Source organism: Nicotiana tabacum, chromosome 3 (assembly GCF_000715075.1).
Source record: "Nicotiana tabacum cultivar K326 chromosome 3, ASM71507v2, whole genome shotgun sequence".
Taxonomy (NCBI): domain Eukaryota; kingdom Viridiplantae; phylum Streptophyta; class Magnoliopsida; order Solanales; family Solanaceae; genus Nicotiana; species Nicotiana tabacum.
Window position 1 is genome coordinate 47,233,255 of NC_134082.1, and position 27,878 is coordinate 47,261,132.

Genomic DNA, 27,878 nt, shown 5'->3' on the forward strand with positions numbered 1-27,878 from the left:
CCTTTCAGACGGAATCATAGTAATTCCTGCCAAAAAGATTGTTTCTACCAACTTCCTCATGACATAAAGCTATGTAACCGGAAAGCAGGAGGACTATCTGTATAGGGTAAAATATGCTATGCCAGGTGGCCGCTTAAAAGAATGACACGTGGAACCTAAGGCAAGGGATAGTCAGAACCGAAGGCAATTATCCCGTTTGGTACCGGAAATAATGACACTTATAAAGAGGCAATAAATATCCTCCGCTCGGTAGAATTTAATGGAGAATATTCCACAGTACTTAATACTCTACCCGTTAAAAAAGGATATGGCATTCATGCCTGCCGTTACACACTCTTCAATAGCCCGCATAATTGGTATTGACTAGGGGCTTCATCCTAGAGCCTTATTCACTAGATGTAACAATAAATAGTAAGCTCTATTGCCATTGTAAAGGGATGACTTTTTCTGGCAAACTCACGCTATAATCAATTAAAAGCTCTATACAATTTTACTTTCTTGTTCTTTATTTTCATCATTGTTATGCCCGGAAGCTCTGCCCCAAGAATTACTGTTTTTTCGTGATTTCATCTTCAATTCCAGGCTAAGTATTACATATTTTTTTAGCTATTTTATTATTTCCGAATCAAATTAATTCACTTGTCTAGAAACACCGTATAAATTCAAATATACAGTTTTAGAGGTAAACATTCTCCTCCACTGCGACTAGCTTTCCCACCAAAAGAGCATCGTTTCATCATCAATGGAATGGTGGAATCACCACAATGTTTTAAACAAAGTCATAAGACAACTATATACACAAGGTAAAACTGAGATGGGCAAATAGGTACAAGCAAGATTGGTATACACAGCTGATGGATACACAACGCGACTGATTCGTAAATTATAGAAGCCTTGCATTTTCAGAACTGAACATGAGACAAAAACATAAATTTAGGCTGGACATAATTAACTCAAGTAACATCGTAACGGTAAATTTAGCGAGATTGATTGTTGTCCTACTTCACATTTGTTTTTCAAAATTATATCTAATAAATTTTTCTTTCATTGAAAAACATAAATTTATTTTATGTTACTAAAATAAAGTAAGTATAATTTAAGGAAATAAGTATGATACTACAAATAGATTAGCTCTAGAATTTGTCATTTAATCGAACCTGGCCTCTATGTTTTTGTGAATATTCAACAACCACCATAATTTCGAAAATACATATATGCTTCAAAGTATGAAAGGAACATATCACTTTTTTCTTTTCGCCATTAAAGGCGTCATTTAGATTCTTCAACAACAAAATAACACAATATATATAAGATTGTTGACAAATGGTTGGAAGAAAGTTGGAATAAGAATTAAGAAACTAGAATGTTTTTGGTTGTTTATTTCATTTCATATGTCAAAGTTTTGATGGACAAAGTTATTCGATATCTGTGCTGATAAAGGTAGGAGGGTAACCGATCGATTAAATTAATCTAAGTGCATGCAAACTATCACTAAGATAGAAAAAAGAAAAAGAAAACTAGAATGATTTTGTTCTTCTTTTCCTTACAAGTTGAGCTTTTGATAAGATTTACACGCTTGGTAGGCACATAAATGATTCCCTGCCATTGTACTTTGATCTCATCCCATTTGCATTTCTCACGTGGACCGTTCAAAATAAATATTCTTTTCTTCAAAACATAGCTCAAGATCGAAGCTTATTTTTCCTCTTTTGAGTGACGCCCATAACAAAGGGCGGACGAATGAGAAAAGGTCAAGCAAGATTCACATGCTTCTCAGTTGACAAGCTTTTGAAGAAGTGATGCTTATGTCACCTAAGATGATCAATCCAACACCATAATGAAAGAGAAAAGTAAAGAACTTTATAAGCTGCAACTAGAACAAATTCACATGATATGCGCGCTTATGAGCTCGTTCATAAAGAAGCTCAAGAGACAAATTCATAAGGTCTGTTGGGCCAAAGCAGACAATACGTGCTATGAACTTTGATCGTGATATTTTGCCTGCCTTTAGAATTTTTATTTTTTTTCATTTACCTCAGACGGTCGTTATGAAAAATTAATCCATGCCTTTAGAATCTAACTATGCTTATTATTTTATCGGAAACTTTACTCAAATGACTTTGTAAAAGCATGTTTAAGATAAGTTATCACTAGCTTGACTAATCTTTACTCCTGCTATCCTAAAGTTATATTACTATGTCGATATCCTTGATCAAAATTATCTTTCACCACTACTTCTAAGAGTTGTCTTTGCATATTTTGAAAAAATCTAACACAAAAACACCAGTTGTAGTATATTATAATGTACGTTGTTTCTAATACTTTTGCCTGTCATTCAGGCTAGCAATTAAGTAAGCACAAAAACACCCCCAAATTGAGCATTTTTGAGTATTTTGATCCTTATTTACTTGTTTATGATATGGAGTTGCCTAAAAGCATTGCTAAGTTGGAGTCATTGCATAAAAGAATACAAGGTGATGATATTCCATTGGTAAATAAGTCCAAGTATGATATGTATAATTGGTTTATGCGAATTCTTGGCCTTTCTAGAACATCTAAGATATTTTTGGAGGTAATGAACTATACTTTTATTTCTTATGTTGGTGACTATATAATTTTTGTGGATGATGATATTTCGATGCATATCAAGTTAATGACTGTAATATCTAAATTCAAGTGCAAGAGTAATTTACTGTCTTTTGAAATTCAATATAACATAGATGATTATGTATTCCAACTTGGTGCAAAGAGACATGAAATTTATGAGAAGAGGCTTGCAAATGAGTTAAATATTTCTTCTTCTCTTATTCAAATGTCTAATGATTTTCCATGCGATAAATTGCTAGAATATGATTGTTTACCCTAAAAACGGATAACAATTGAATTTATACGCAGTTCTAAGGATACGTGATATAACTTGGCACAATGTAAGAAGAAACGTAAATTGACATTGAAATTAATAGGAAATAAAAATTAAAGCAAACCAATAGAAATGTATGGCTTTGGCCCTCGAACCTAATGAGTATTTCACTAGACAGTATGAACAAAGTAATAGAGTATTGTGAGCTTAAGAGAAAGACAATATATGGCTTTGTATTGCGTGAATATCATCTTTTACAAATGATCAGACCCCCTTTATATAGTAGGGGAGTCCAACCCTTAATACAATCTTAAATACAGTAAGAAATCTCATGATTAATTGATTAATCGGTCTCTTCTTGATACGTACTGAGATTTCCGCCGTGATCCTCACCCGATCGCGGATATCTTGGCTTTCCGTTATTTGGCTCGGCAAGCTTCCCTCGACCTTGCTCGATCTCTATCCCGCTCGGTCTCGATCGTGGCTGATCTTGATCTTGATCGGTCCCTGAGTCACGAGCTTGGCAATCTAACTTCGTGTCACGGTCCGGTATGACATGGGGTCGAACCTTGGCCTGTCACGCCCCGGTTTCGATTAATCATACAAAAAGAGCAAGCCCGATTTTGACCGTATACAATAATTTTTGTTGTGTGATGGATGTTATATTGCTCTTAAATGAAAAATCCAAATTCGAAATTTTAATCAAACGTGAACAAATAGTAAGAAATAGCGGTGTTCTGCGATTTATGGAATTAATTATACTACGCGATAACATCCATTACGCACGTCGATGGAGTGTTTATATTTACTCTTACGCAGAAAAAGTATATACAATTTTTAAAAATAAATCAAAGATTGATAAGAATTGCAATTACCTTTACAACTAGCACTATGTCATTAAAGCATGTCTCCCTCCTATCGATCGGTTAACCCGAATCCAAGTAATGGTCAGTAAAAGTGACGAAAACGACATAAAGATTGGAAACATTCTCCAAGCAATTGGTACGTATAGATGTGATACTTAGCGTGTGAGAATACGAACCATATAGTACATCTTTACAAGTCGTGTATGGCATTGTGCAAAAGAAGAATTTCCCTTTCCATCTGTCTTACTTCATACTTGATTCCATTTTTTTTAACTATTCTATATCGGGTATTTATTGGCTCGATTAATTAATTCAGATCGCGTTGGATAGGTCCACTAATTAAAGAACATTATATGCGTTCTCTGCTGAATAATTCTTAAATCCTAAAATTCGAATCATTTACCTCTGATTAAAGATAAAAGATTCTTAATTGTCGCACATATCTTTGGTGGTATTCCTCCGTGTGTATGGGTGCGTGTGCGTGCGTGTGTGGATAGAAGCTGGCATTTCACTTTAAAAAGTTCGACAATAACCTTGCCGACCCTAGATCCCTGGCTATATATATGTGGTTGCACGCGAACAATAAACTCAAATATTTCAATTCTTTAATTATAAGATAGTGAAACGTTCACAAGTAACTTCTACATGGATTCAAATTCACACTATGAAGGAAATCATATCTCCTACAAAATAGAAAATGGGGTACGTTTAGTTTGATCTTCATTTTTCTCTTGATTCTTTACCTCTTTCTTTACTTATTCTTCTTTATATTTTTTTTAACATATTTAATTGCTGTGCCTGCAGTTCGAAATTTATCCGTCAGGCCTTAATATCATTTGGGGACAGGATGCACGATATTGGAAATTACCTCAAGGGTAAGTGTATATATATATATATTATATCACTTCGTACATATCTCGTGAGAAGATTGAATAGATTTGGTCGTAATTGAACAATTTGAAGGGGTAATATTTTTGGAGATAGAGTAATTCAGCTTCTAAAACTCTTATGTTAAAGGGATTAAAATATTTACGGACACAAGCACACACATATAAATTTGTTTATACACTATTTGCACATGTGGTTCGGCGATTGCCTACATTGGCGGAGGTAGTAGGTACTTCATAAAATAGTTAAGGTGCGCGCAAGCAGTGGCGAAGCCAGAAATATTTCTAAGGGTATTAAAACTTGAAAGAAGTAGAAAAAAAATTCCGACAAAAGGTGTTCCATATAGGTTTTATATATCTAAAATTAATATTTTACTTATATACATAGTGTAATTTTTCGACGAAGGGTGCTCAGTTGACCACCCTTTGCTCAAGGTGGCTTCGCCCCTTGCATGCAAGTTAATTCGGACACCATCGTTATAAGAAAATTTAAGTGGTATATTGAATGATATGATTTTGCATCATCTAATGTTGAAGTTGATGAACAGGAAAGAACCAGCAGAACTTGTACAAGTAAGTTGGCTAGAGGTAACAGGATATTGTGATCAAGTAGAGCCAAACGTAACATATGATGTTAAGTTCCAGCTGAAATTGACACCAGATGCATTTGGCTGGAATGATTTACCCATCTACTTTATGGTCAAATCTGGAAGCGGAAGCTTATGGAAGAAGCTGAATTTGACAAAAGATGCCCCTACCAATTCTGATGGAATATATGTCGTACCCAACAATCTTACCGTTACAGTGGGAAAAGGTGGCAATGACGGGAACAACCTTTATTTTGGGCTCTATGAAGTCTGGAGTGGAAAGTGGAAAGGAGGGTTAGTAATCCAAAAAGTAATAATTACGAAGAGTGTGGAGGGTTAATATACGTACATTCTTTCTGCATGCAGGTTGTGGGAGTACTAAATATAATACGTGATGGATCTTAATAAAAGAATGCTTCATAGAAGTTTTTCTGTCATAATCTTTAGTATGTTTCCTTGTAATAGTAAGTTATTATGAAAATAAATGTTTGCTTATATTTTTTCGTTTCACCATTTTGGCATGTATTTTAATATTCGGCTCAGTTATTTTGTACAAATCTGATTTGTTATGGGATTTACACATTTGACCTTTGAAATGTGGAACACATTTGGATCATTAGGATGTGTTTTAGAATCATAGGCATTCATCTTGATAGAGTTTTAGAAATTACCAACTTGGATTTTCTGTAAAATAGTGTAATGACCCGGCCGGTCGTTTCAAAAGTGGTAGCCCCGTTCTCCCATTTTTTCTGCTTCTTGTATGTTCCTTAGTTGTATTATGCTTTACCGGGTTAGTTGGTTCCGGTCCGTAGTGATTTTGGAGTGAACTGAGACACGTAGTCTCTTAATTGAAAATTTAAGTTGGAAAATTTGACCGGATGTTGACTAATGTGTAAACAACCTCGGAATTAAATTTTGATGATTCCGTTAGCTCTCTTAGGTGATTTTGGACTTAGGAGCACATCCAGATTGTGATTCGGAGATCCGTAGTAGAATTAAGCTTGAAATGTCAAAAGTTGGAATTTTGGGAAGTTTGACCGGGAGTGCACTTTTTGATATCGGGATCGGATTGGATTTTCGAAAGTTGCAGTAGATTCATGGTGTCATTTAAGACTTGTGTGCAAAATTTGGGGTCAATCGGACGCGGTTTGATATGTTTTGACGTCGTTTGTAAAATTTTGAAGTTTAGAAGTTCTTTAGGCTTGAATTCGAGCATAATCCGTATTTTTTTATGTTGTTTGAGGATTCGACTAAGTTCTTATCGGGTTGTAAGACTTGTTGGCACATTTGGTAGAGGTCTCGAGTGACTCGGGGTGATTTTGGGTGGTTAACAGCTTGGATTGAGTTGAAGAATGCAGCTGAACTGCTGTTGGTTCTGGTGTTTTCGCACCTGCGGTGAGGAGCCCGTAGGTGCGGCCCCGCAAAAGCGAAGAGGAGGTTGCTGATGCGGGCAAGGCTGGGTTTGACTGGAAGCGCAGGTGCGAGGTTAGGAGCACATCTGCGCAACCGTAGACGCGAAAGGGGAAGCGCGAATGCGGAAAAGAGCCTGAGAAGGGAGGATCATAGAACGGGACAGGGCCCACATGTGCGAATAAGTGACCGCAGATGCGGAATCTGGGAGCTTAAGTGGGATTCGCACCTGCGATGGAATTTCCGCAAGTACCGCGTCATAAATGCGATAGGAGGTCCGCAGGTGCTGTTTTGCGGGCAGAATCTATAAATAGAAGACTTCGAGATTTTTTACCATTTTCATCATTTTTGTACTCAGATTTTGAGATATTTGAGAGGAATTTCGAAGCAATCACTGAGGTAAGTTCCTTGTGCCTATTTATCTTCAATAATGCTATTTTTCCACTGATTTAACACCTTGTTGGTGAGTTTTGAGGTGAAATTTGGGAGATTAGGGCTTGAGAATTGGAGTGTGAATTTTGGGGATTTAGAGGGGCAAATGATGTTGGATTTTGATAAATTTAGTATGATTAGACTCGGAGTGAATGGGCTTTCGGGTTTTGTGACTTGTCAGATTTCGAGACGTGGGCCAGGTTGAGCCAATTTCGGATTTTGACGTCTAATTTAGTGCTTTTCTTGTAGAATTGATTCCTTTAGCATATATTAATTGTATTGTACCGTTTGTGGCTTGATTTGGGACATTTGGAGACCGATTTGAGAGGCAAGGGCATTGCGGAGTAGAGATTTACTCGGATTGAGGTAAGTCATAGTTATAAATATGTTCCTAAGGATATGAAATCCCGGATTTGGTGGCATGTGATTATTTTGGAGGTGACACACATGCTAGATGACAAGCATGTGGGTGTGCACCAAATGGTTGTGACTTGGCCCATCCCATGGAAACTGTAAAGTTGAATAACTTGCTGTTAGCTATATGTTCTCTATGTGTTATAGAAATTGACTGTAAATCATGTTAGAAACCATGTTTAGTCTATGTGTTGGTGCTACTGGTCCCACAGAGGCCGCGTTACCGGTTGAATTGCCTGCTAAATGCTATTTGTACTCAGTCACAGTTTTTACTCGCATATCATATCTCAGTCTCTGTTATTCTATTTGATGCATCATTTTACTACTGTTTGGGCTGATTTCCTATTTTTGAGAGTCCGGGAGACTGGAGAGATTGATGACTGAGTGAGGACGAGGGCCTGATTATGAGGATATTTATGGGATCGGGTTGCACGCCGCAACATGTTTCATTGATTTTTCCATGAGATGCTTGATATAGCGCTTGGGCTGCAGGAGCCCCCCGGAGTCTGTACACACCCTTAGTGAGCACAGGTACCTACTGAGTGCGAGTGCCGAGTGCTGAGCAATCATGAGGAATGATTGACTGTGAGGAATGAGTGATCGCGAGGTTGGAGTGAATGGGAGGACTAAGTGATGACTGCCTGAGAAGCTATTTATGATTTCATTATTGATGCACACAGTTGCCCTATATCATTGTTTTGAAAACTTCTGAAAGATATTTTATCTGGTTTTTATTTGAACTTGACTTAAACAAACCGATTTGACTTAAATTTTTGTATTGGAAGCATGCCTACTCTTTACTGAAATTTATGAAATGAACTGTATTTGTATAGCTCATCGCTGCTTCTCATTTCCTTATTATTTCTGTTACTTACTGAATTGGAAGTACCCACTTTACTTCCAACATCTTGTGTGCAGATCCAGGTGTGACCGACGTGGAGGTCAGTGAGCTCGTGCATGGTCGATTACCGGAGATTCATGAGGTAGTTGATGGCGTTCGCAGACCTTGTGGTCCTTCCTTATTGCTTTTCTCTTCTATATTGACATTTAGAAGCAGACTATGTAAACATTGTCTTTTAGATTGAAAGTCTAGTTGCTCATAACTTAGTGACACCCCAATGTTGGTGCTACTATACCGTACTCGTGTTTTGAGATTAAACTCTATTTTTGAAAACTCTGCTTTATTTACGAACTTTTGATTTACCTTCTGTGCAATATTTGAAGTGATTTTTAAATATCAACTTGCCTAGTATATTCGATAGGCGCCATCACGATATGTTAGGATTTAGGTCGTGACAAATTGGTATCAGAGCCTAAGTTACATAGGTCTCACAAGTCATGAGCATGTTGAGTAGTGTTTTGCAGATTGGTACAAAGACGTCTGTACTTATCTTTGAGAGGCTACAGAACCCTTAGGAAACTTCACATTCTTGAATTCTTATCGGGCAAATTCGTTGATACTGGTAACTAAACTTCTGTTATTCTATCTCCCACAGATGGTGAGGACACACGTGCTACCGGGCAGGACGGACAACCAACAGTACCACTAGTCAGGGCCGCGAGAGGTCGAGGTCGCGGTTAACAATGTGGTAGGGGTAGGGTTGCACCCCGCACAACAGCTAGGCAGCACCTGCAGATCCACCAGTTGCCCCAATTCAGGATCAGGTCCCAATTGTGGATACACCAGCGGGACCAGCCCAAGCACCAGTTGTGTCTATTGTGGTTCCATGTCTTCAAGAGGCCTTAACTTAGATTTTGATAGTGTGCAGCAGTATTGCTCAGGCGGTCTCTATTGTGGCCGCAACATCCACTTCTCATGCTGGAGAGGCACCCAGACTCCCACCGCCCATACACCCGAGCAGGTGATGCGGGGACTTCAGACACCGGGGGCACTACCAACCTAGTCGGTGGCAGCTACTCAAGCACATGTGGTCCCTGCTATGACTGATGATGAGCAGCGAAGGTTAGAGAGGTTTGGTATACTTCAACCTCCATCTTTCAGCAGAGCAGAGTAGGAGGATGCCTAGGGCTTCTTGGATAAATGTTAGAGGATTCTCCGTACATCGAGTATTCTACAGACCAGTGAGGTCTCGTTCACTACTTTATAGTTTGCTGGAGCTGCCCTCACTTGGTTAGAGGATTATGAGAAGCGTAGGCCAGTTGGCGCAGCGCCACTTACATGGTAGGAGTTTTCAGTTCTTTTCTTAGAGAAGTATGTGCCGCAGTTTCACAAAGAGGAGCTGCGCAGACAGTTCAAGTAGTTGCGTTAGGATGATATGACTGTGATGCAGTACGAGATAAGATTTTTTGAGGTAGCTCGTCATGCTATTTGGTTGGTTCCCATGCATAGGGAGAGGATCAGGAGGTTCGTTGATGGCCTCACATACCAGTTGCGGAAACTTATGACTATAGAGATAAAGTCTATTTTCTGCTAGGAGCGAGTTGAGAAGGAGGCCAAGAGGCATCGTAGATCCAGTAGTTTTGGTGGTGTTCCTTCTGGAGGTCAATTCTACGACGGCAGGGGCTATCCATTCAGGCATGCTTAGACGGTTCGCGTAGTTCACCGTGGTGCATTATCTGGTCATAGTCTACAAAGTTCCCATCAGTGTCACTCGTCTCTCAGTGCCCTTCCACTTTATAGTTTGCCCCGTGCTGCATCGGTTCAGGGCTCCTCTATGCCAAGTCCTTCTACCAGTTATTCTGGTGCTTGGGGCTCTCTTCAGTCCCCATCACCAGCACCAAGGAGTTGTTCTGAGTGTGGGGGGTTTGGGCATGTGTAGAGCTAGTGTCCGCGTCGTCATGGAGTTTCAGTGCAGCAGAGGAGTCAGGCTGCATCTTCAACACTAGTTACTTCACTGTCTGCCCAACTAGATCGGGGTGGAGGTTAGTCAGCTAGGAGTTACCCTAAAGGGGGAGGCCGATCAGATGGTGGTCAAGCCCGTTTCTTTGAACTCCCTACCAGACCATATGTTATTGCTTCAGACACAGTGATCATAGGTATTGTTTCAGTATGTCACCGAGATGCTTCTGTATTATTTGACCCTAGTTCCACCTATTCATATGCATCCTCGTATTTTGCTCATTATCTGGATATGTCACGTGAGTCTTTAGCTTCATCTGTCCATGTATCTACTCCGGTGGGCGATACTGCTATTGTGGATCATGTGTAGTGACTATTAGGGGATTAGAGACTAGATTTGACCTTTTGCTGCTTAGTATGGTTGATTTTGACGTGATATTAGGTATGGATTGGTTGTCTCCGTGTCATGCTATTTTGGATTGTCATGCTAAATCAGTGACGTTGGCGATGCCAAGGTTTCCTCGGATTGAGTGGCGAGGCTCTTTAGACTATGTCCCAGTAGGGCGATTTCATACTTGAAGGCCCAGCGGATGGATATGAAGGGTTGTCTTTATTATTTGGCCTTTTTGAGGGATGTCAGTGTAGAGACCCATACTATTGATTCTGTTCCGGTGGTGCGATATTTTCCAGATGTGTTTCCTGTAGACCTGCGGGGCATGCAACTAGACAGGGATGTTGACTTCGGTATTGATTTTGTTCCGGGCACTTAGCCCATTTCAATTCCACCGTATTGTATGGCACCAATGGATTTGAAATAATTGAAGGAGCAACTTCAGGAACTCCTTGATAAGGAGTTTATTCGGCCTAGAGTATCACCTTGGGGTGCACCGGTCCTATTTGTGAAGAAGAAGGATGGTACCATAGGGATGTGCATTCATTATATGCAGTTGAACAAAGTCACAATCAAGAACAAGTATCCTTTGCCGCAGATTGATGATCTATTTAACCAGCTTTAGGGAGCGAGAGTGTTCTCCAAGATTAATGTAAGGTTAGGGTATCAACAGTTAATTATTCGGGACTCGGATATTCTTAAGATAGCTTTTAGGACCCGTTATGGTCATTATGAGTTTCTTGTGATGTCTTTTAGGCTAATCAATACCCCAGCAACATTCATGCATATGATGAACAACATATTCAGTCTTATCTCGACTTGTTTGTTATTGTATTCATTAATAATATCCTGGTGTACTCTCGTAGCCTGGAGGAACATGCCCGGCATTTGCGGATTATGTTGCAACGGTTGAAGGAGGAGAAGCTTTATGCTAAGTTCTCCAAGTGTGAGTTCTGTATCAGTTTAGTGGTATTCTTGGGGTACGTGGTGTCCAGTGAGGGTATTCAGGTTGATCCGAAGAATATAGAGGTAGTTCAGAGTTAGCCTAGACCATCCTCAGCCATAGAAATTCAGATCTTTCTTGGTTTGGCTAGTTATTATCGTCGGTACATCCAGGGATCATCTTCTATTGCATCGCCCTTGCCCAAATTGACCCAAAAGGGCGCTCCTTTCAGGTGGCCGGACGAGTGCGAGGCAAGCTTTCAGAAGCTCAAGATTGCCTTGACCACAACTCTAATTCTAGTTCTACCATCAACTTCTAGGTGTACAATATATTGTGATGCTTCTTGGATCGGTATTAGGTTTGTTTTGATGCAGGAGAGCAGAGTGATCTATGTGCGGTGAAATCTGGGAGGCCGATTTCTCCTTGACAAAATGCTTCGGAGGATGACCCCGGAGGCACGGGATCTCGAGCCAGTCACTTTCCTCAAGATCTGCCGATGCCCTGCCGAGGATAATGCTGACTGAAGTCCCGACGAATGCAAGAATCTCCCGAGGAATGCATCCGGGGTCGATCAGGTCTATTTGAGCAGCTCGACATCGGCCCATGCATATGTCATAAAGCTATCCAGTTGTCCCATCCCATTTCCTTTTTATGCAACGTATCATGTACTAAGTTTGGCCTCCCCCCTCCTATTAAAGGGGAGTCGCTAACACCCTGTAAGCAGAGCTCCAACCATTCTACTCAAGTGCAATAATATTTCTCTCTCTCTTCTCTCTAACTCGCTTGTTCTTATTGGCTCGAAACCATTTTAGTATTTTATCATTTTCTCATTTGTTCTCCATTTATTGCCTGACTGATCATAAAGAGCCTTGTATGATCATATCTTAACTGTAATCCCATCCCCGACTACCCCCGACACCTCGAACTTGAGCCAGATATTGACCCTGATAACTCGAGATCGGGCCGGACATCGACCCCAAGGCCCCTCATTGACTAATCCTACACTCGGGCAGCAGGTTTCTCGGCTCGTTCAACTCCCCGTTTTAGCCTATATCCCCTTGGTAAACAAGCTCGGACAGTAAGCCTTTAGGCTTGGTTATCGCTCCGTTTCTAGCTCGTATTTTGTTGTAAACTTCATATTCTTAGCATTAACTGCTCTAAAAACTAGCATAAAAATAGATCACGTATTTTTAGAATCTCATTTGCAAATTTACTTGTTGTTACCATTTTCACGGTAAACAGTTTGGCGCCCACCATGGGGCTAAAAATAATAGTGATTATTTTATTGCTGGTTTCATTGCAGAAATGCCAGTTATCTTTCACACTTTTCTTGTCCAAGATCTCTTGATTTCAGGTTAAAATGTCAGGTTTGGTAAACCAAGTCGAGAACGACAACCTCGAAAACCACGGGGAAGACGGTGTGGCTGTCCCGGCCGCTGGAGCACTACCACAAAATCCCGATAACACGCCCGAACTAATTCTAGCGGACGGGGATTCACAGGATGCACAACAGGTCAACGAAACTTCCCACACCGATAGGAGCATACGGCATAGCGACCGACAGGAAGCCCAAAAGACCCCAGCCTAGGAAGAACAGGAAGTTAGTCTTCATGTTATTTTTGAAATGTTGCAGGAACAACAGTTGGGCATTGCTTAGTTACAAATCCATTCGAAGACTCCCAGCACAGTAGCGCCGGAAATAGCTCCCCCCGCCGAGCAAGTACTCGAAAGATCAAGCAATAACGGGTTTATAGCCGACCCTGCCATAGTAAAGATGCTCGAGGACCTCACCAAAACGATTGAATCGGGTGAGAAAATGATTGTAGCCAATGATAAAAAGGTCAAGATCTACACCTCTAGGGTCGATCAGATCCCGGGTGCGCCCCCAATCCTCAAAGGCCTGGATTCGAAGAAGTTCGTACAGAGGCCGTTCCCTGAGGAAGCGGCCCCGAAGACCATTCCAACGAACACGTTACTGCCTACACCTGCATAGTAAAAGGCAACGACATAAAGAATGACGAGATCGAAACCTTATTGTTGAAAAAATTTGGAGAAACACTCTCGAAGGGGGCCATGATGTGGTAGCATAACTTGGCTCCCAATTCCATAGATTCATTCGCCATGCTAGCAGACTCCTTCATAAAGGCACATGTCGGAGCCATCAAGGTAGCAATGAGGGAGTCTGACATTTTCAAAATCAACTAGAGAAAGAATGAAATATTGCGAGAATTCATATCCTGCTTTTAAATGGAGCGGATGGAGCTACCGCCAGTCTCCGACGACCGGGTAGTACAGGCCTTCACCAAGGCCTGAACGGGTGAAGCTCAGTGGCTTCAAAACAGCTGAAGTAGAACCTGTTTGAGTATCCGGCCGTGACCTGGTCGGACATCCATAACCAGTATCAATTAAATATCAGAGCCGAGGATGACCAGCTGGGAGCCCCTTTGGGCTCAGTGTACCCAAACAAACTCCTGGTAAAGGAATCGAAACCAAACAAAGAAAGGTACCAGTCGTACCTCGAAGACAGGAGGAACGCCCCAAGGGACAACCTACCTTGCAATGATCGGAGGATGGATCGAGGACAGGGCCCTCGAGGGCTTGTCAACAGGACCATGTTCGATCAAAACATAGAACCAGCAAATGCGCCCCACCTGTCAGAATACAACTTCAGTGTCGATATGTCAGACATCATGTTCGCTATCAGTGAGATCAGAGACGCCAAGTGGCCCAAACTGATACAGTCGGATCCTTCACAGAGGAATTACAACTTAGTATGCGAGTTCCACAACACGCACGGTCATAGGACCTAGCATTGCCATCAACTACGAGAGGAAGTGGCTTGACTGCTCAACAAAGGACACCTCCAGGAATTCCTTAGCGATCGGGCCAAAAACCAGTTCTGAGAAAGGGAGGCCACCAAGATAAAACGAGGCAAACAAGCCGCAACATGTCATTCATATGATCATGGGGGCGCCGATGCCCCGTAGGAACCCGTAATGAGAAGAACAAAAATATTCATCCCCAGAGAAAAATGGACTCGGGGATATATCTACGAAGATGCCCTCACATTTAGCGAAGAGGACAATGAGGCCCTGTCTCAACACCACAACGATGCGCTGGTAATTTCCTTCATTGTAAATTCTTTTCGGATAAAACGTGTACTCATGGACCCAAGTAGCTCGGCTAATATTGTCAGGTCAAGGATAATAGAACAGCTCGGACTACTCGACCAGATCGTGCCCGCCACTCGGGTCCTCAATGGATTCGACATGGCAAGCAAAACGACGAAAGGAAAAATCATCCTTTCGGTTACCATGGCTGGCACGACCCAAGAAAGCACATTCCATGTCATCGAGGGAGATATGAGGTATAACGCCTTATTTGGGCGGCCTTAGATACACTGCATGAGAGCGGTACCATCCACCCATCACCAGATGATGAAATTCCCATCAAAGGACGGGATCAAAACCGTCTAAGGGGAATAGTACGCGGCAAGGGAAATGTTTGCAATACACAACGTGGTACCGACGCTCATACCTCCGCCCCCGGATAAGCCAAAGGTAGAATCGGGCCTCGACCTTGGTCGAGCTTAACGAAACAGAAATCCACGCCACGTCTCCGGCCCAGACAATTATAACGAACCAATCCTGAGGCATCGCCAGCATATCCCACTTCAAGGTACGACCATCCCCCTTTTCATTTAAAATTTGGAACTAACCCTTGTGCATGCACCCGATCGGAGCTGCCGGAACGATAGCACTATCTGAAGACCTCAAGGATCTAAAAACGCATTTGTTGCACTCTTTTACTTTGACCGAATTTTTGTCCCAAAAGAAGGGTGTTTACCGGCAAGGTTTATAATGAGGCAACGTCTGCAAGCTGCCTGAGGGGGAACTCCACAAAATGCTCAAACTTCCTCTGCAGCTGCCTTTTGGATAGCGAAGGGCATTCCCCAAGAAAGCTACTCGCTCGAAGGAGTTTTGAGACGTCAAGTAAGGTTCCTGTAGGAAAACAATGTATTGGACCGAACGGTCGAACGAGCCATGTCCATATAGTCAGGTGCCCATCGGCGGACACATATATTATTGTATAGGGCAATCAAAGAATACCTTTTGTCAAAAGAAAAAGGACTCCTTCTCAAAGTAAGGTAACAAATTCATTTACCAGAAATGCCCCTAAAAATTGGGAATGGACGCCAGCAGTTCAAAACGCTCAGACGGTCTCCGCATTGAAACTCTGAAACCACAAAAACTTCAGGCAAGGCAACATGGAAATCGCCGAGTGATCAAATACGATCTAATACAGATTGATCCAACACAACAGTGTATATTTACGCCAAACAACAAAGAATATATTTCGGCATCTCCAATTCCAGAAAAGGGAATTTTAACAAGCTAACGGCAAGGGCCCCTCCACCGAATGCATCTCGAAATACTCGAAGACTTAGCGTCAACAATTTGGCACCCGCACGGCCCTAGGGTCGGAACAACGAGATCATAAAGCCCCAGCAAGGTAACTCCGAGCTCACAAATAACGGCCTTCAAGCCTAAGCAAACTCGATGACTCGGAGAATGTAACCAATCGCCTTACACTGAAAAACCCGAGGTCAGAAGACCCCGAGCGGGCAGACTCGGTATAACCAGATCTATTCTACAAAGCAACACAAACTGTAAGACCTCAACAGGCATGATAAAACTGTAAGACCTGAACATGCATGATAAAACTCTAAGACCTGAACAAGCATGATAAAACTGTAAGACCTTAACAGGCATGACAAACTGTAAGACCTCAACATATATGAAACTCAAAAATCCCAAAGTTTAGGCTATACGTCGCATTTGTAATAATCTCGAAAGGGCATACCCTCGGTGTAGACGCCTAAACTATCACACGGGATCAAAAATGGCTCCGGCAAAACACATATGACTACGGTCAAAACGGCTAACACAACCAAATTAATGTGACTCGGGGATGCCCGACCATCGCTAAACAAAATCGCAGGCCACTACTTCAAATATATTTCTAAAAGAACCGGTTAAAACAGGCTTCCCTAAACAGGCAAACGAGTTTTGACCACGTCGGCTCCAAATCATAAGGCTTCCACCTACTCAAACTACGAGCTAAGAACCTTCCAAGGTTCTCAAACATCACCAATAACGACTTGAAATTGAGGCTCTTCCAAGAACCAATGACGGGTCAGGCAAAATCATTTCAATTAGACCTTAACGAGAGGAAAACAAAGCCTATAAAATACCCACGGGTAAAAAGCGTAAGAGCCATTGTCGTCAGCCAAACAAGCCTCCGGGCCGCACACTAAAAGGTCTCAACGACCAAATAGAGTAAGAGCCATTGTCGTCAGCTTGAAAATTGACAACTTGAGGATTAAAATAAGCTCGATTCGTAATCCGATTTAGAGACCGAATCCAAAATAGTTAAACTATGCATGCCTCTAGGCCACATATCAAAAGGTCTCAATGACCAAAAATAGCATAAGAGGCACTGCCTCCAACTTGAAAACCAAAAAAAAACTTGAGGGTAAATTGAAGCTTGAGTCGCAACGCGACTCGGAGACTAAACCCAAAATAGTGGAAACAACAAATGCCCGAGGGAGAAAAATAAAAACAATTATCATTCGTTCATGCATGCACAAGAGACCGGAGGTCCGCTAAGCTCGAGTCAAAGCCGGGCTCAAAGATTGAGCCTGAACAATTGGGCAAAGCACAGAGGCCCTAACCCCTACTTACGACAAAAGTCGCACTCAAAAGCCTCCGGGCCTGCCTAATTAGCTCCGAACCCACGAGGTTCCCGCCAAACACCGAAACCAGCCCACCTGGTCAAAGGCAAGGCGGAAAAAGGTACCAAGGATAAAAAGCATCAAGTTTTCTCTTTTTTTATATATGCGCGAATGGCACGCTCTCCATCTACAAACATGTTCTACAAACAGCAAATACAAGATGGAAAAATCTACGCTCCACCCCAAAAGGTTACGACCTACCAGCCCCAGCCTCGCTTTCTGTGGCATCGGTAAGAGAGCAACTGAGCATCATGCTCGATCACCTTCACTCAAGAAAGCCCTTCCAGGAGGACGGAACCCCTGGCACTGGTCTCTTCAAGTGCCTCTCTCGAAATCTACGACGAACGTATCCCTCGTTCCTTTTCTCACGATCAAGGGCCCACTAAAACTCACCTCAGATGACAGTAACGTCCTTTAAATGAGTCGCCACTCCCTCATCGTCCTCTATCTGACTAGGTGCTACATCAGTTCGGACACCGGTTATTTCCAACCAGGGCCCTCAAGGAATTAGACTATAGCTTCGCAATCATGACCACTCAAATCGAAGCTCGAGCCTGCATTTGAAACTTCAGTTCACCACAAGCATTCCTGACTCGGCTGGCTTCACTTCTAAGGTACCCTTGAGCCTTCGCCTTTTTCTAAAAATAAAAGCAAAAGCCTAACCTCAAGGGTTGAAGAGGCGAAACGCTTACCACAAAAATGCACCTGCCTCATTAAAAGGCTCCTATAATACAAGCTCCGATACATCCAGAATCGCTAGTGCACCGACTCAACCCTCCTTCTCCTTGTTAATGAGCCCAAGGGACTCACCCTCATCCAAGGTCCCCTCAGAAGTCTAGACCCTTGACGGAGAGGCTCAAACCTGAGCCTATCGAAGTCTTACGGGGGGAAAACCTGATGAGAAAGGAAAGATCCTAGTTGCGGAAGAATCATGCCAAGACTCACCACGAAATAAAGTCGGCAAACCTCCACGAAGGCCGAGCACACTCCTGTTGGCCCAATATTTTTTGGCCCTGAAGAACCTACCCCGGCCGGGGTGTAATCGTTCGAAAAAACCACTGCTCTAAAGCCAAAGACTCCAGAAATGGCAGGCTCGGATGATGCACTCTTCTTAGAAGCACAGGCCTGTCTTGCCTTATTAAAAGCTCTATCACATTATGAGCGCATGTCTCATTTTTGCCATCATCCCCCATCTCGAAAGACTACAAATCCTCCCCCTCTCCGGAGGAGGCACAGCCCCGTCCTTGAGGGACCGTTTGATGCCAACAACATTCGTACAAATGCGACAGAGGAAGTAAGGCACGCTACTGAATTCGCTATCGTCATAGGTAAAAATGGCAGAGCACGGAACGTTCCTCCTAAAGAGTATTGTTCCATTTTTCAAACAAGAAATGCAGGTCCCAAAGGTATTGTTTCAGCAGTTAGCTCCCGAGCGGAGCGACTTGTCCATGCCCGGTCTCCATTGTCCTCCAAATAACAGCCGTTAAGGGCATGATCCACCGGCGCCATGGAGTCAGCAGATCCCGATGACCCCCGGGAAGGAGGAAGCAGCCCTACATCACATATAGGAAGAGCAACAATGACTCAAAGCCGACCAAAGACACCAACTATCAGCACCACCTCTAGTCTCAAGGTAATACTCAACCCCGGAAACCTCCGTCATAGCGAGACGAGGCTCCAAAGGGCTGACAATACCTTCACCAAATTGGCATACGGCTTCAAAGGCCTCCACCAAGGGAAATCAACTTGCAAAGAAATAGGCATTTTTTAACAAGCACCCGTACAAAACGACCTTCGGGTGATGTCCAGGATGGTCCGAGCACGGGTAGGCCTCCATTCAGAGACCGCCTTTAGGAAGTCATCGACGTCCCTGGTCCGCGGGCCCTCGAGCAGATTTCTTCTCAAGGATTATTATGAGGCCCGAAAACATTATCCACACCTCCACGCAAAGATAGGGTCCGGCGGCCCGAGGTTATTAGCATTATTCGGGTCCAGTTTGAGAAACCACAAAGGACCTCACACGAAGCTATTTTTATCGACCGAAGGCCGGGAAGAATATTCGCATCTGAGGTCAGCATCACAGACAACAAAACAAGATCGTGCATTAAAACATAAAGAAATATAGCAAGTATCAAAGGATGGGTATCAAGGGAAGTTTGAATGAGAAGCCGACCACAAGAAGCCCCATTTATAGGGGGAGGGCAGAGTAACCGACAGCGCCATTACCACCCTCAAAAAGTGTAACAGTAGGCGTAATCAATACGTTCATGGAATCTGAGTCGATAGCAGTAACACAACCTCGAAGAACGAAGAGTCATGACATTTCGGATGATCCTGGAGAAGTGGAAAGGCGAAACGCCTTGACACTTGTAAAAGGGGTGTTGCACCATTAGCATGTTATCATTATGGGATCCCAAGAATTGGAATGTAAAAATCATTTCTTATCACTTCCCTCTAAGAAACGTGGAAACTATCTGTGTGCGGTGAAATCTGGGATACCAATTTCTCCTTGACAAAATTCTTCGGAGGGTGACCCCGGAGGCCCAAGATCTCGAGCCAGTCACTTCCCTCAAGATCTGTTGATGCCCTGCCGAGGATACTTCCGACCAAAATCCTAGTGAATGCAAGAATCTCCTGAGGAATGCATCCGGGGTCAATCAGGTCTATTTGAGCAGCTCGACATCGGCCCATGCACACGTCATAAAGCTAGCCAGTTGTCACATCCCATTTTCTTTTTACGCAACGTATCCTGTACTAAGTTTGGGCTCTCTCCTCCTATAAAAGGGGAGTCACTAACACCCTGTAAGCAGAGCTCTAACCATTCTACTCAAGTGCAATAATATTTTTGTCCTCTCTTCTCTCTAACTCGCTTGTTCTTATTGGCTCGAGACCATTTTAGTATTTTATCGTTTTCTCATTTGTTATTCATTTATTGCCTGACATTGATCATAGAGAGCCTTGTATGATCATATCTTAACTGTTATCCCATCCCCGATTGCCCCTGACACCTCGAACTTGAGCTAGATATCGACCCCGATAACTCATTATCGGGCTGGACATCAACCCCGAGGCCCCTCATCGACTAATCCTACACTCGAGTAGCAGGTTTCTTGGTTCATTCAACTCCCTATTTTAGCCTATATCCCCTTGGTAAACAAGCCCGGACAGTAAGCCTTTAAGCTTGGTTATCGCTCCATTTCTAGCTCGTATTTTGCCATAAACATTATATTCTTAGCATCAACTACTCTATATAACTAGCATAAAAATAGATCACGCATTTTTAGAATTCCATTAACAAAATTAATTGTTGTTACCATTTTCACGGTAAACATGATTGTTTATGCTTCGCGCCAGTTGAAGCCTCATCTGAAGAACTATCGTGTTCATGATTTGGAGTTGGCGGCCATTGTTCATGCGTTGAAGATTTTGAGGCACTATCTCTTTGGTGTGTCTTGTGAGGTGTTCACTGATCATCGTAGCCTCCAACACTTGTTCAAGCAGAATGATCTCAATTTCAGTTAGCGGAGATGGTTGGAGCTGCTAAAGGACTATGATATTACTGATAAGTATGGATTTTAACCTATTATTTGCTCTTTTTTACATGTGATTTAGGACAAAAATGTTTGAAAGTATTCTTGGAAACCAATGAAATGTGCTTGCCTACAGGAATTGTTCAAAATAAGACAAAGAAGTCAAAACCAAATCACAAAGGAGTCAAAAGTTGAACAACAAAAAGACTAGAAAAAAAATCCTAAAACGTGGACCGCACCAATATTGTGCAGCTGCAAAAGCCATAGTGCGGTTGCGATCATAATTATGCAGACAGTAATAATTGAGAATCATAGAGCTGGCAACTTGAACAAAAGAGAATAGTGCGGACCGCACCATGATTGTGTGGCTGCGGAAGTCCCTTGTGCAGCCGCGATTGAAATTATGCGGTCCGCAAGATAAAGAATCAGAGAGTTTATTTCAAGCCAAACTCAAGTAAGTGTGGACTACGTCACTTTTATGCGGCCGCGTAATCTGGAGCGCGACCGCACTTGGAATTATGCGGTCCGCAAAAGTCTGGCTCAACCCAAATCCAAAAGAGATAAACGCAGACCACATCAGAATTATGGGGCTGTGAAAGCAAGAGTGCAGCTGCTCTCAGAATTATGCTGCCGCATAACCTCCGCAGGAGCAATTTTGCTAGATATTTTTAGCTTAGTATAAATAGAACTTTTTGTCATTTTTAGGTTATGTTATGTTTTGTATAAGAATGTGAGACAACTGAGTATTCTGTTTTCGAAAATTTTGTACTAGATTCATCTCTTAACATTTGATTTTCATTCCATAAGTTATTATTACGGATTTTAACTTCATTTCATCTTTAATTTCTGTTATTTCCATGAATTTCTAAACCCATAGCTAGGGTTGTGACCCAACCCTAGTATGGATATTCATTGGGTATTTGATTTTAGGGCTTGAATGTGAATGGGTTAGTGACATTTAGCCTAGTCCTTGATAGAACTATAGAATTAATAGTTGCAAACATTAATTCATGCCTTTATGACTTAGTCTCTACTTGAGAAAGAGGGACTAAGCCTAGGAAAACTAGGCTAACAAGGAATTGGCGTGAACTCAAGAAATTGATAGCCCCAATTAAAGGGTTAAACCTAGAGATAGTAATACCCGACTTGAGGTAATATCACTTGAATTGTATGAATACCTATTTGGACTTGAGAAAGCCAAATTGTACAAAATCACTCAAACTACAAAGAGGTATAGAGTGAGTAACCCGGGTGTGATAGCTATATTATGATCCCAACTAATCAAGCTTGCCCTAGAGTTTTCTTCCCGTTAGATATCCACCTAGGTGGAAGTCACGACCCTAATCTCTTTAAACATTTGAAAAACAACTACAAAAATATTGTCTTTAGTTTTAATCATTGCAATCTTTAGAGTAAAGTTAGAAGTAGAAATCAACCCCAAATTTGTGAAAGTGTAATTAGAATTAAAACCCACATCTAGCTTTGATATAAACCTAATTCCACACATTAACTCCCTGTGAATTTGATCCCAACCTAGTTGGGTTAAAACTGTAACGACCACCCCCGCTACTCAATAGTAGTGTTGGCTTGAACCCGATCAATTTTTGGCGTCGTTGCCGGGGAGTTAGACGGTATTTGCTATATATTTGAGTATTTGTGTGTTTTGTTTTTCTTTCCTTCCGTTTGTCTAATTTTGTGTGTGAATTGCTTTTAGGTACCAAATGGCTCTTAACAACGAAGCCCTAGGGAATATACCATTGGGGGGGAGGTAGATGGCGAACATGTGGATGAGGTTCATCATGAACCTCAAGTACCAAGGAGAGGCCGCCATCCTAATGAAAACATCCCAAAACCTCACCTACCTCCTCCAAGGAAAGCACACCAGGTGTTGCCCAACGAAAGCTATGCAAGTGCAATAGTCCCGCTCCGGATTAGGGCGGGCAACTTTCAAATAACCAATGTCATGCTTACGCTATTGGAATAGAGGGGTTTTTTCACATCAAAACGCCTATAAGTATCTCAAAGGTTTTGTTGACACGTGATGGGGGAGCAAGCAAAATAATATCTCCGAGGACGCATTGAGGTTAAGGCTTTTCACATTTTCTCTAAGGGCGAAGGCTTTGATTGGCTAGAGAGGTTACCCAACCATTCCATACAAACTTGGGATGAGTTGGCAGAAAAGTCCATTTCCAAATTCTTTCCTCCAGGTCATATGACGACACTTAGGGATGAGATTCTTACTTTCAAGCAAGAACCCAATGATCCACTGCACGAGATTTGGGAGAGATATTGTACCATGGGTAACGAGTGCCCGAACAACAATATGACTGAGGCCATGATCCAACAGACCTTATACAGGGGGATCAAAACAACAAACTAATGTGTGGTTAATCAACTCGCTAGGGGAAACTTCATAAACACGCCATATGTCGAAGCTTGTGAAATACTTGATGATATGGAGGATACCTCTTCAGCGTGGAAAGGTAAAGCCAATGTGCCACAAGGTGACCCTAATGTTATTCACCTAGACAGGGATCTACATGACCACAGGCAAGCTATAGCTGAGTTGACAACTACCATGAACCAATTGGCCAAATCTCAGCTTCAACAAATTCAAGGGCCGAAACAAGTGAATGTAGTGGAAGGTGTGAATATGATGGTAAACAAGAAGCATCAACGAGGTCAAATTCAACAAAATCCGAATCAATTTGAGCAAAGTGGTAGTGGGTACAATCAATATGATTCATATGATGATCAAAGTGAAAAAGTTCAATATGTCATCAATTATCAAGGTCAATGGAGCAATGCTCTGAATCAAGGAAATTGGGGCAATCAAGTTCAACAAGGCAATTGAAATAGTGGTAACAACAACCAAGGCAACTGGGGGAACAACAACAATCAAAGTTGGGGTAATCAAGGAAATCAAGGCAATTGGGGTGGCAACAATAGTAGTAATTGGGGAGGCAATAACTATCAAGGGGGTTGGAACAACAATAATAAAAGAAATCGGGGGTCAGGCTTTTATAGGTCCCCGATGCATCAACAACCGAACAACATGCCTCCATATCTGTCACAAGGTCCTAGTTCTTCCAACAATGATATGGGACAGATTGAAAACATGTTCAAGTAGATGATGGAGAAAAATGCCAACTCTGATGCCTAATTAGTCTCCCACAACACTTCTTTCCGCGACTTGGAAGTCCAACTTGGACAAATTTCTCACACTTTGAATAGTTTCCTTAAAAGGGCACTGCCAAGTTATACGGTAATCAACCCGAAGGGTGGGAACAATATGGGGCATGTTATGGCGGTGACTACAAGAAATGGGAAAGGTGGAGTTGCTAGCACCTCAAACTTAAGAAAGATTATGAATGATGGTGTGGTGATATAATATGATTATGAGCCAAGCAATGATGTTCAAGTAAATGATGAAGTGAGGATAGATATTGATTAAAATGTGGAGGAGACACAAGATGATGTGAACCCGTCTAGGTAATATATGATGGACATACCGGATTCGGTAGTGCCCAAAGCGAAGGCTTCTTTGCCAATGCCTCCTCCACCATATCTTTAAAGGCTTGAAAAGAAAAACAATGAGAATCAATTCAAGAAATTCATTGATATGATGAAAAGTTTGTCCATAAATGTGTTATTGGTTGAAGCCTTAGAACAAATGCCCGGATATGCCAAGTTCGTGAAGGAGTTGGTAACAAAGAAGAGATCAATAAACTGTGAAACGATCAAAATGACACATCAAGTGAGTGTCATTGTGCACTCCATGGCTCCAAAGTTAGAAGACCCCAGTGCCTTTACAATCCCATGCACTATTGGTAGTGCCAATTTAGCCAAAGCCTTGTGTGACTCGGGGGCGAGCATTAACTTGGTGCCCTATTGTGTGTTCAAGATATTGGGGATTGGGATACCAAGACCATATTATGAGGTTGCAAATAGCGGACAGGACAATGAAGAGGCCATTGGGGATAATTAATGATGTGCTAGTTTGGATCAATAAGTTCATACTTCCCGTAGATTTTGTGGTACTTGACTGTGAGGTTGACTACGAGGTGCCAATCATATTGGGGAGACCTTCCAAGCGACAGGGAATGCCTTAGTTGATGTGGAAGCTGGGGAGATCACCTTCCGAGTGGGCGATGAAAAATTTGTGTTCCATGTTTGCAAGTCAATGAGGCAGCCTAATAGCAACGAAGTGTGTTCGTTTGTCGATCTTGTGACTGAAGTAATTGTTGATGACACAAGTGATGTGATTAATGTTGAAGACCCATTGGAAACGATGTTGTTGAATCACGATGAGAATGAGAAGGAAGGTTGGTAGAATATGTCAATGCTTTGCAAGGAATGGGATCATATACATATGAGCCCCGAAAACTCTCCTTAGTCCTTGAGAACCGGAAAACTCCACCAACAAAGCCCTCAATCGAGGAGCCTCCCACATTGGAGTTGAAGCCCTTGCCTTCACAGCTCAGGTATGGGTTCTTAGGACTTTGTTCCACTTTACCTATTGTTCTTTCCTCGTGCTTAACTAACGTGCAGACAGCTTCTGCCCTTGCGGTGCTCCAAAGGATGAAGAAGACAATAGATTGGACATTGGCGGATATTCGGGGTATAAGCCCCGCCTTTTGTATGAACAAAATAATATTGGAGGAGGATTCCAAAACCTCCGTGGGACATCAAAGAAGGTTGAATGAGGCCATGCAAGAGGTAGTCAAGAAAGAGATCATCAAGTGGTTGGATGCTAGGTTTGTCTACCCCATTTCTGATAGTCCACGGACTTCATTGGTACAATGTGTCCTAAAGAAGGGGGGCATGACTGTGATTACAAATGACAAAAATGAGTTGATCCCCATAAGAAATGTCATCGGTTGGAGAGTATGTATGGATTATAGGAAGCTCAACAAAGTGACTTGGAAAGACCATTTTCTGCTTGAATTTCTTGATCAGATGTTGGATAGGCTAGCCGGACTTGTTTATTATTGTTTCTTGGATGCATATTCTGGATATAACCAGATTCTTATTGCACCTAAAGACCAAGAAAAAACCACCTTCACTGGTCTGTATGGCACATTTGCATTCTCAAGTATGCGTTTGGTTTATGTAATGCACTGGCTACTTTTTAGCAGTGTATGATGTCAATATTCACGGATATGGTGGATGACTTCCTCGAGGTTTTCATGGATGGTTTCTCTATTGTGGGGATTATTTTGAAGTGTGTTTGGACAATCTTGATAAAGTATTGGCACGTTGTGAAGAGGCCAACTTGGTATTTAATTAGGAGAAGTGCCACTTTATGGTCGAGAAGGGCATTGTCCTCGGCCATAAGATCTCCAAGAATGGTATTGAAGTGGATAAAGCAAAAGTTGAAGTGATATTAAAACTCCCTCCTCCTACTTATGTAAAATAAGTGAGGATCTTTCTAGGCCACGCGGGGTTTTACCGTCGGTTCATCAAGGATTTCTTAAAGTGGTAAACCCCTTGTGCAAGTTATTGGAAAAAGATGCCAAATTTGTGTTCAAAGATGATTGTATGAAGGCATTTGAGCTACTTAAGTATAAGTTGACTGCCATTCCCATCATTACCGCGCCAAATTGGAGCTTACCATTTGAGCTCATGTGCAATGCTAGCGACGTGGCGGTAGGAGCAGTATTGGGGCAAAGAACCAACAAGATATTCCATCTGGTCTACTATGATAGTAAGACCATGGACGACACCCAAGTCAACTATATGGTTACCGAAAAAGAACTCTTACATTTGTTATGGAAAAGTTCCGCCTGTACCTCATAGGTACCAAAGTGATTGTTCACACCGATCATGTGGTACTTTGTTATTTGATAAGTAAAAATGACTCAAAAGGCTAGATTGATGAGGTGGGTACATCTTCTACAAGAATTTATCTTGAAATCATAGATCAAAAAAGGGAGTGAGAATCAAGTGGTGGACCACTTGTCCCAATTGGAAGTAAGGGGAGGCCCCATGATGGCCTTGAGATCAATGATTAATTTCCGGATGAACAAATCCTTCCCATGTCTTTGACCGGGATGCCTTGGTTTGCCGATGTGGCTAACTATCTTGTGAGTGGATTTGTCCCGAATGAGTTCTCTTCAAACCAAAGAAAAAAGCTCAAATGGGACTGCTTGGATTATTATTGGGACGGGCCATATCTTTTCAAAACTTGCACTGATGGTATTATCCAGAGATGTGTTCCAGAAGAAGAGCAATTGGGTATTTTTGAAGCTTGCCATTCTTCTCCCTATGGTGGTCACCATGGTGGGGCAAGAACTGCTACAAGTTCCTAAGTAGTGGATTCTATTTGCCTACCTTGTACAAACACACTAGCGAGCTTGTTAAGTGTTGTGATGATTGCCAAATTTCCAAGAAGAATGAGATGCTTCTCACCACCATCATTGAGATTGATATTTTCAATGTATGGGGCATCGACTTTATGGGTCCATTTGTGAGTTCGTGTGGGAACACCTATATTCTTGTTGCTGTGAATTATGTTTCCAAATTGGTTGAAGCAGTGACTTTTCCCAATGATGAAGCACGAAGTGTGGTGGCTTCTTGAAGAAAAACACATTCACAATTCGGCACCACAAGGGATATCATTAGTGATGGGGGTTCTCATTTTTGTAACAAAGCTTTTGACACTTTACTCTCCAAGTATGATGTCAATCACAAGGTTTCAACCCCTTATCACCCCCAGGCAAGTTGATAGGTTGAAGTCTCCAACAGGGGAGATCAAGAGTATTCTATCCAAGACTGTCAATGCAAACCAGACTGATTGGTCAAGGAAACTTGACGATGCTCTATGGGCCTATAGAGCTTACAAGACTCCAATTGGTATGTCTCCTTATCGGCTAGTATTTGGGAAAGCATGTCACCTCCCGGTGGAATTAGAGCATAAGTCCATGTGGGCATTGAAGAAATTGAACCTTGAGTGGGATGGAGC

General features: G+C 42.1%; 2 protein-coding genes across 2 annotated transcripts; both read left to right on the forward strand.

Annotated features, from left to right (window-relative positions):
* Positions 1 to 4,270: 4,270 nt before the first annotated feature.
* LOC107811568 (protein PHLOEM PROTEIN 2-LIKE A9) lies at positions 4,271 to 5,710 on the forward strand. The gene is made up of 3 exons (XM_016636526.2): positions 4,271 to 4,428; positions 4,531 to 4,601; positions 5,162 to 5,710. Exons 1-3 carry the CDS (start codon positions 4,372 to 4,374, stop codon positions 5,538 to 5,540), a joined length of 507 nt encoding a protein of 168 aa, XP_016492012.1. The 5' UTR covers positions 4,271 to 4,371; the 3' UTR covers positions 5,541 to 5,710.
* A 20,097-nt stretch (positions 5,711 to 25,807) lies between these two features.
* LOC142176199 (uncharacterized) lies at positions 25,808 to 27,494 on the forward strand. Its single transcript, XM_075243316.1, has 4 exons — positions 25,808 to 26,009; positions 26,140 to 26,192; positions 26,414 to 26,656; positions 27,309 to 27,494. Exons 1-4 carry the CDS (start codon positions 25,808 to 25,810, stop codon positions 27,492 to 27,494), a joined length of 684 nt encoding a protein of 227 aa, XP_075099417.1.
* Positions 27,495 to 27,878: the final 384 nt, after the last annotated feature.

Bases quoted from the DNA above. Each gene is read 5' to 3' on its own strand.
- LOC107811568 (XM_016636526.2), top strand. From the start codon at position 4,372: ATGGATTCAAATTCACACTATGAAGGAAATCATATCTCCTACAAAATA. The intron at 4,429-4,530 runs GTACGTTTAGTT...CTGTGCCTGCAG, and splicing joins CCTACAAAATAGAAAATGGG to TTCGAAATTTATCCGTCAGG. The intron at 4,602-5,161 runs GTAAGTGTATAT...GTTGATGAACAG, and splicing joins TATTGGAAATTACCTCAAGG to GAAAGAACCAGCAGAACTTG.
- LOC142176199 (XM_075243316.1), top strand. From the start codon at position 25,808: ATGGATTATAGGAAGCTCAACAAAGTGACTTGGAAAGACCATTTTCTG. The intron at 26,193-26,413 runs GTATTTAATTAG...CCCTTGTGCAAG, and splicing joins GTTGTGAAGAGGCCAACTTG to TTATTGGAAAAAGATGCCAA. The intron at 26,657-27,308 runs GTTACCGAAAAA...ATTTCCAAGAAG, and splicing joins ACACCCAAGTCAACTATATG to AATGAGATGCTTCTCACCAC.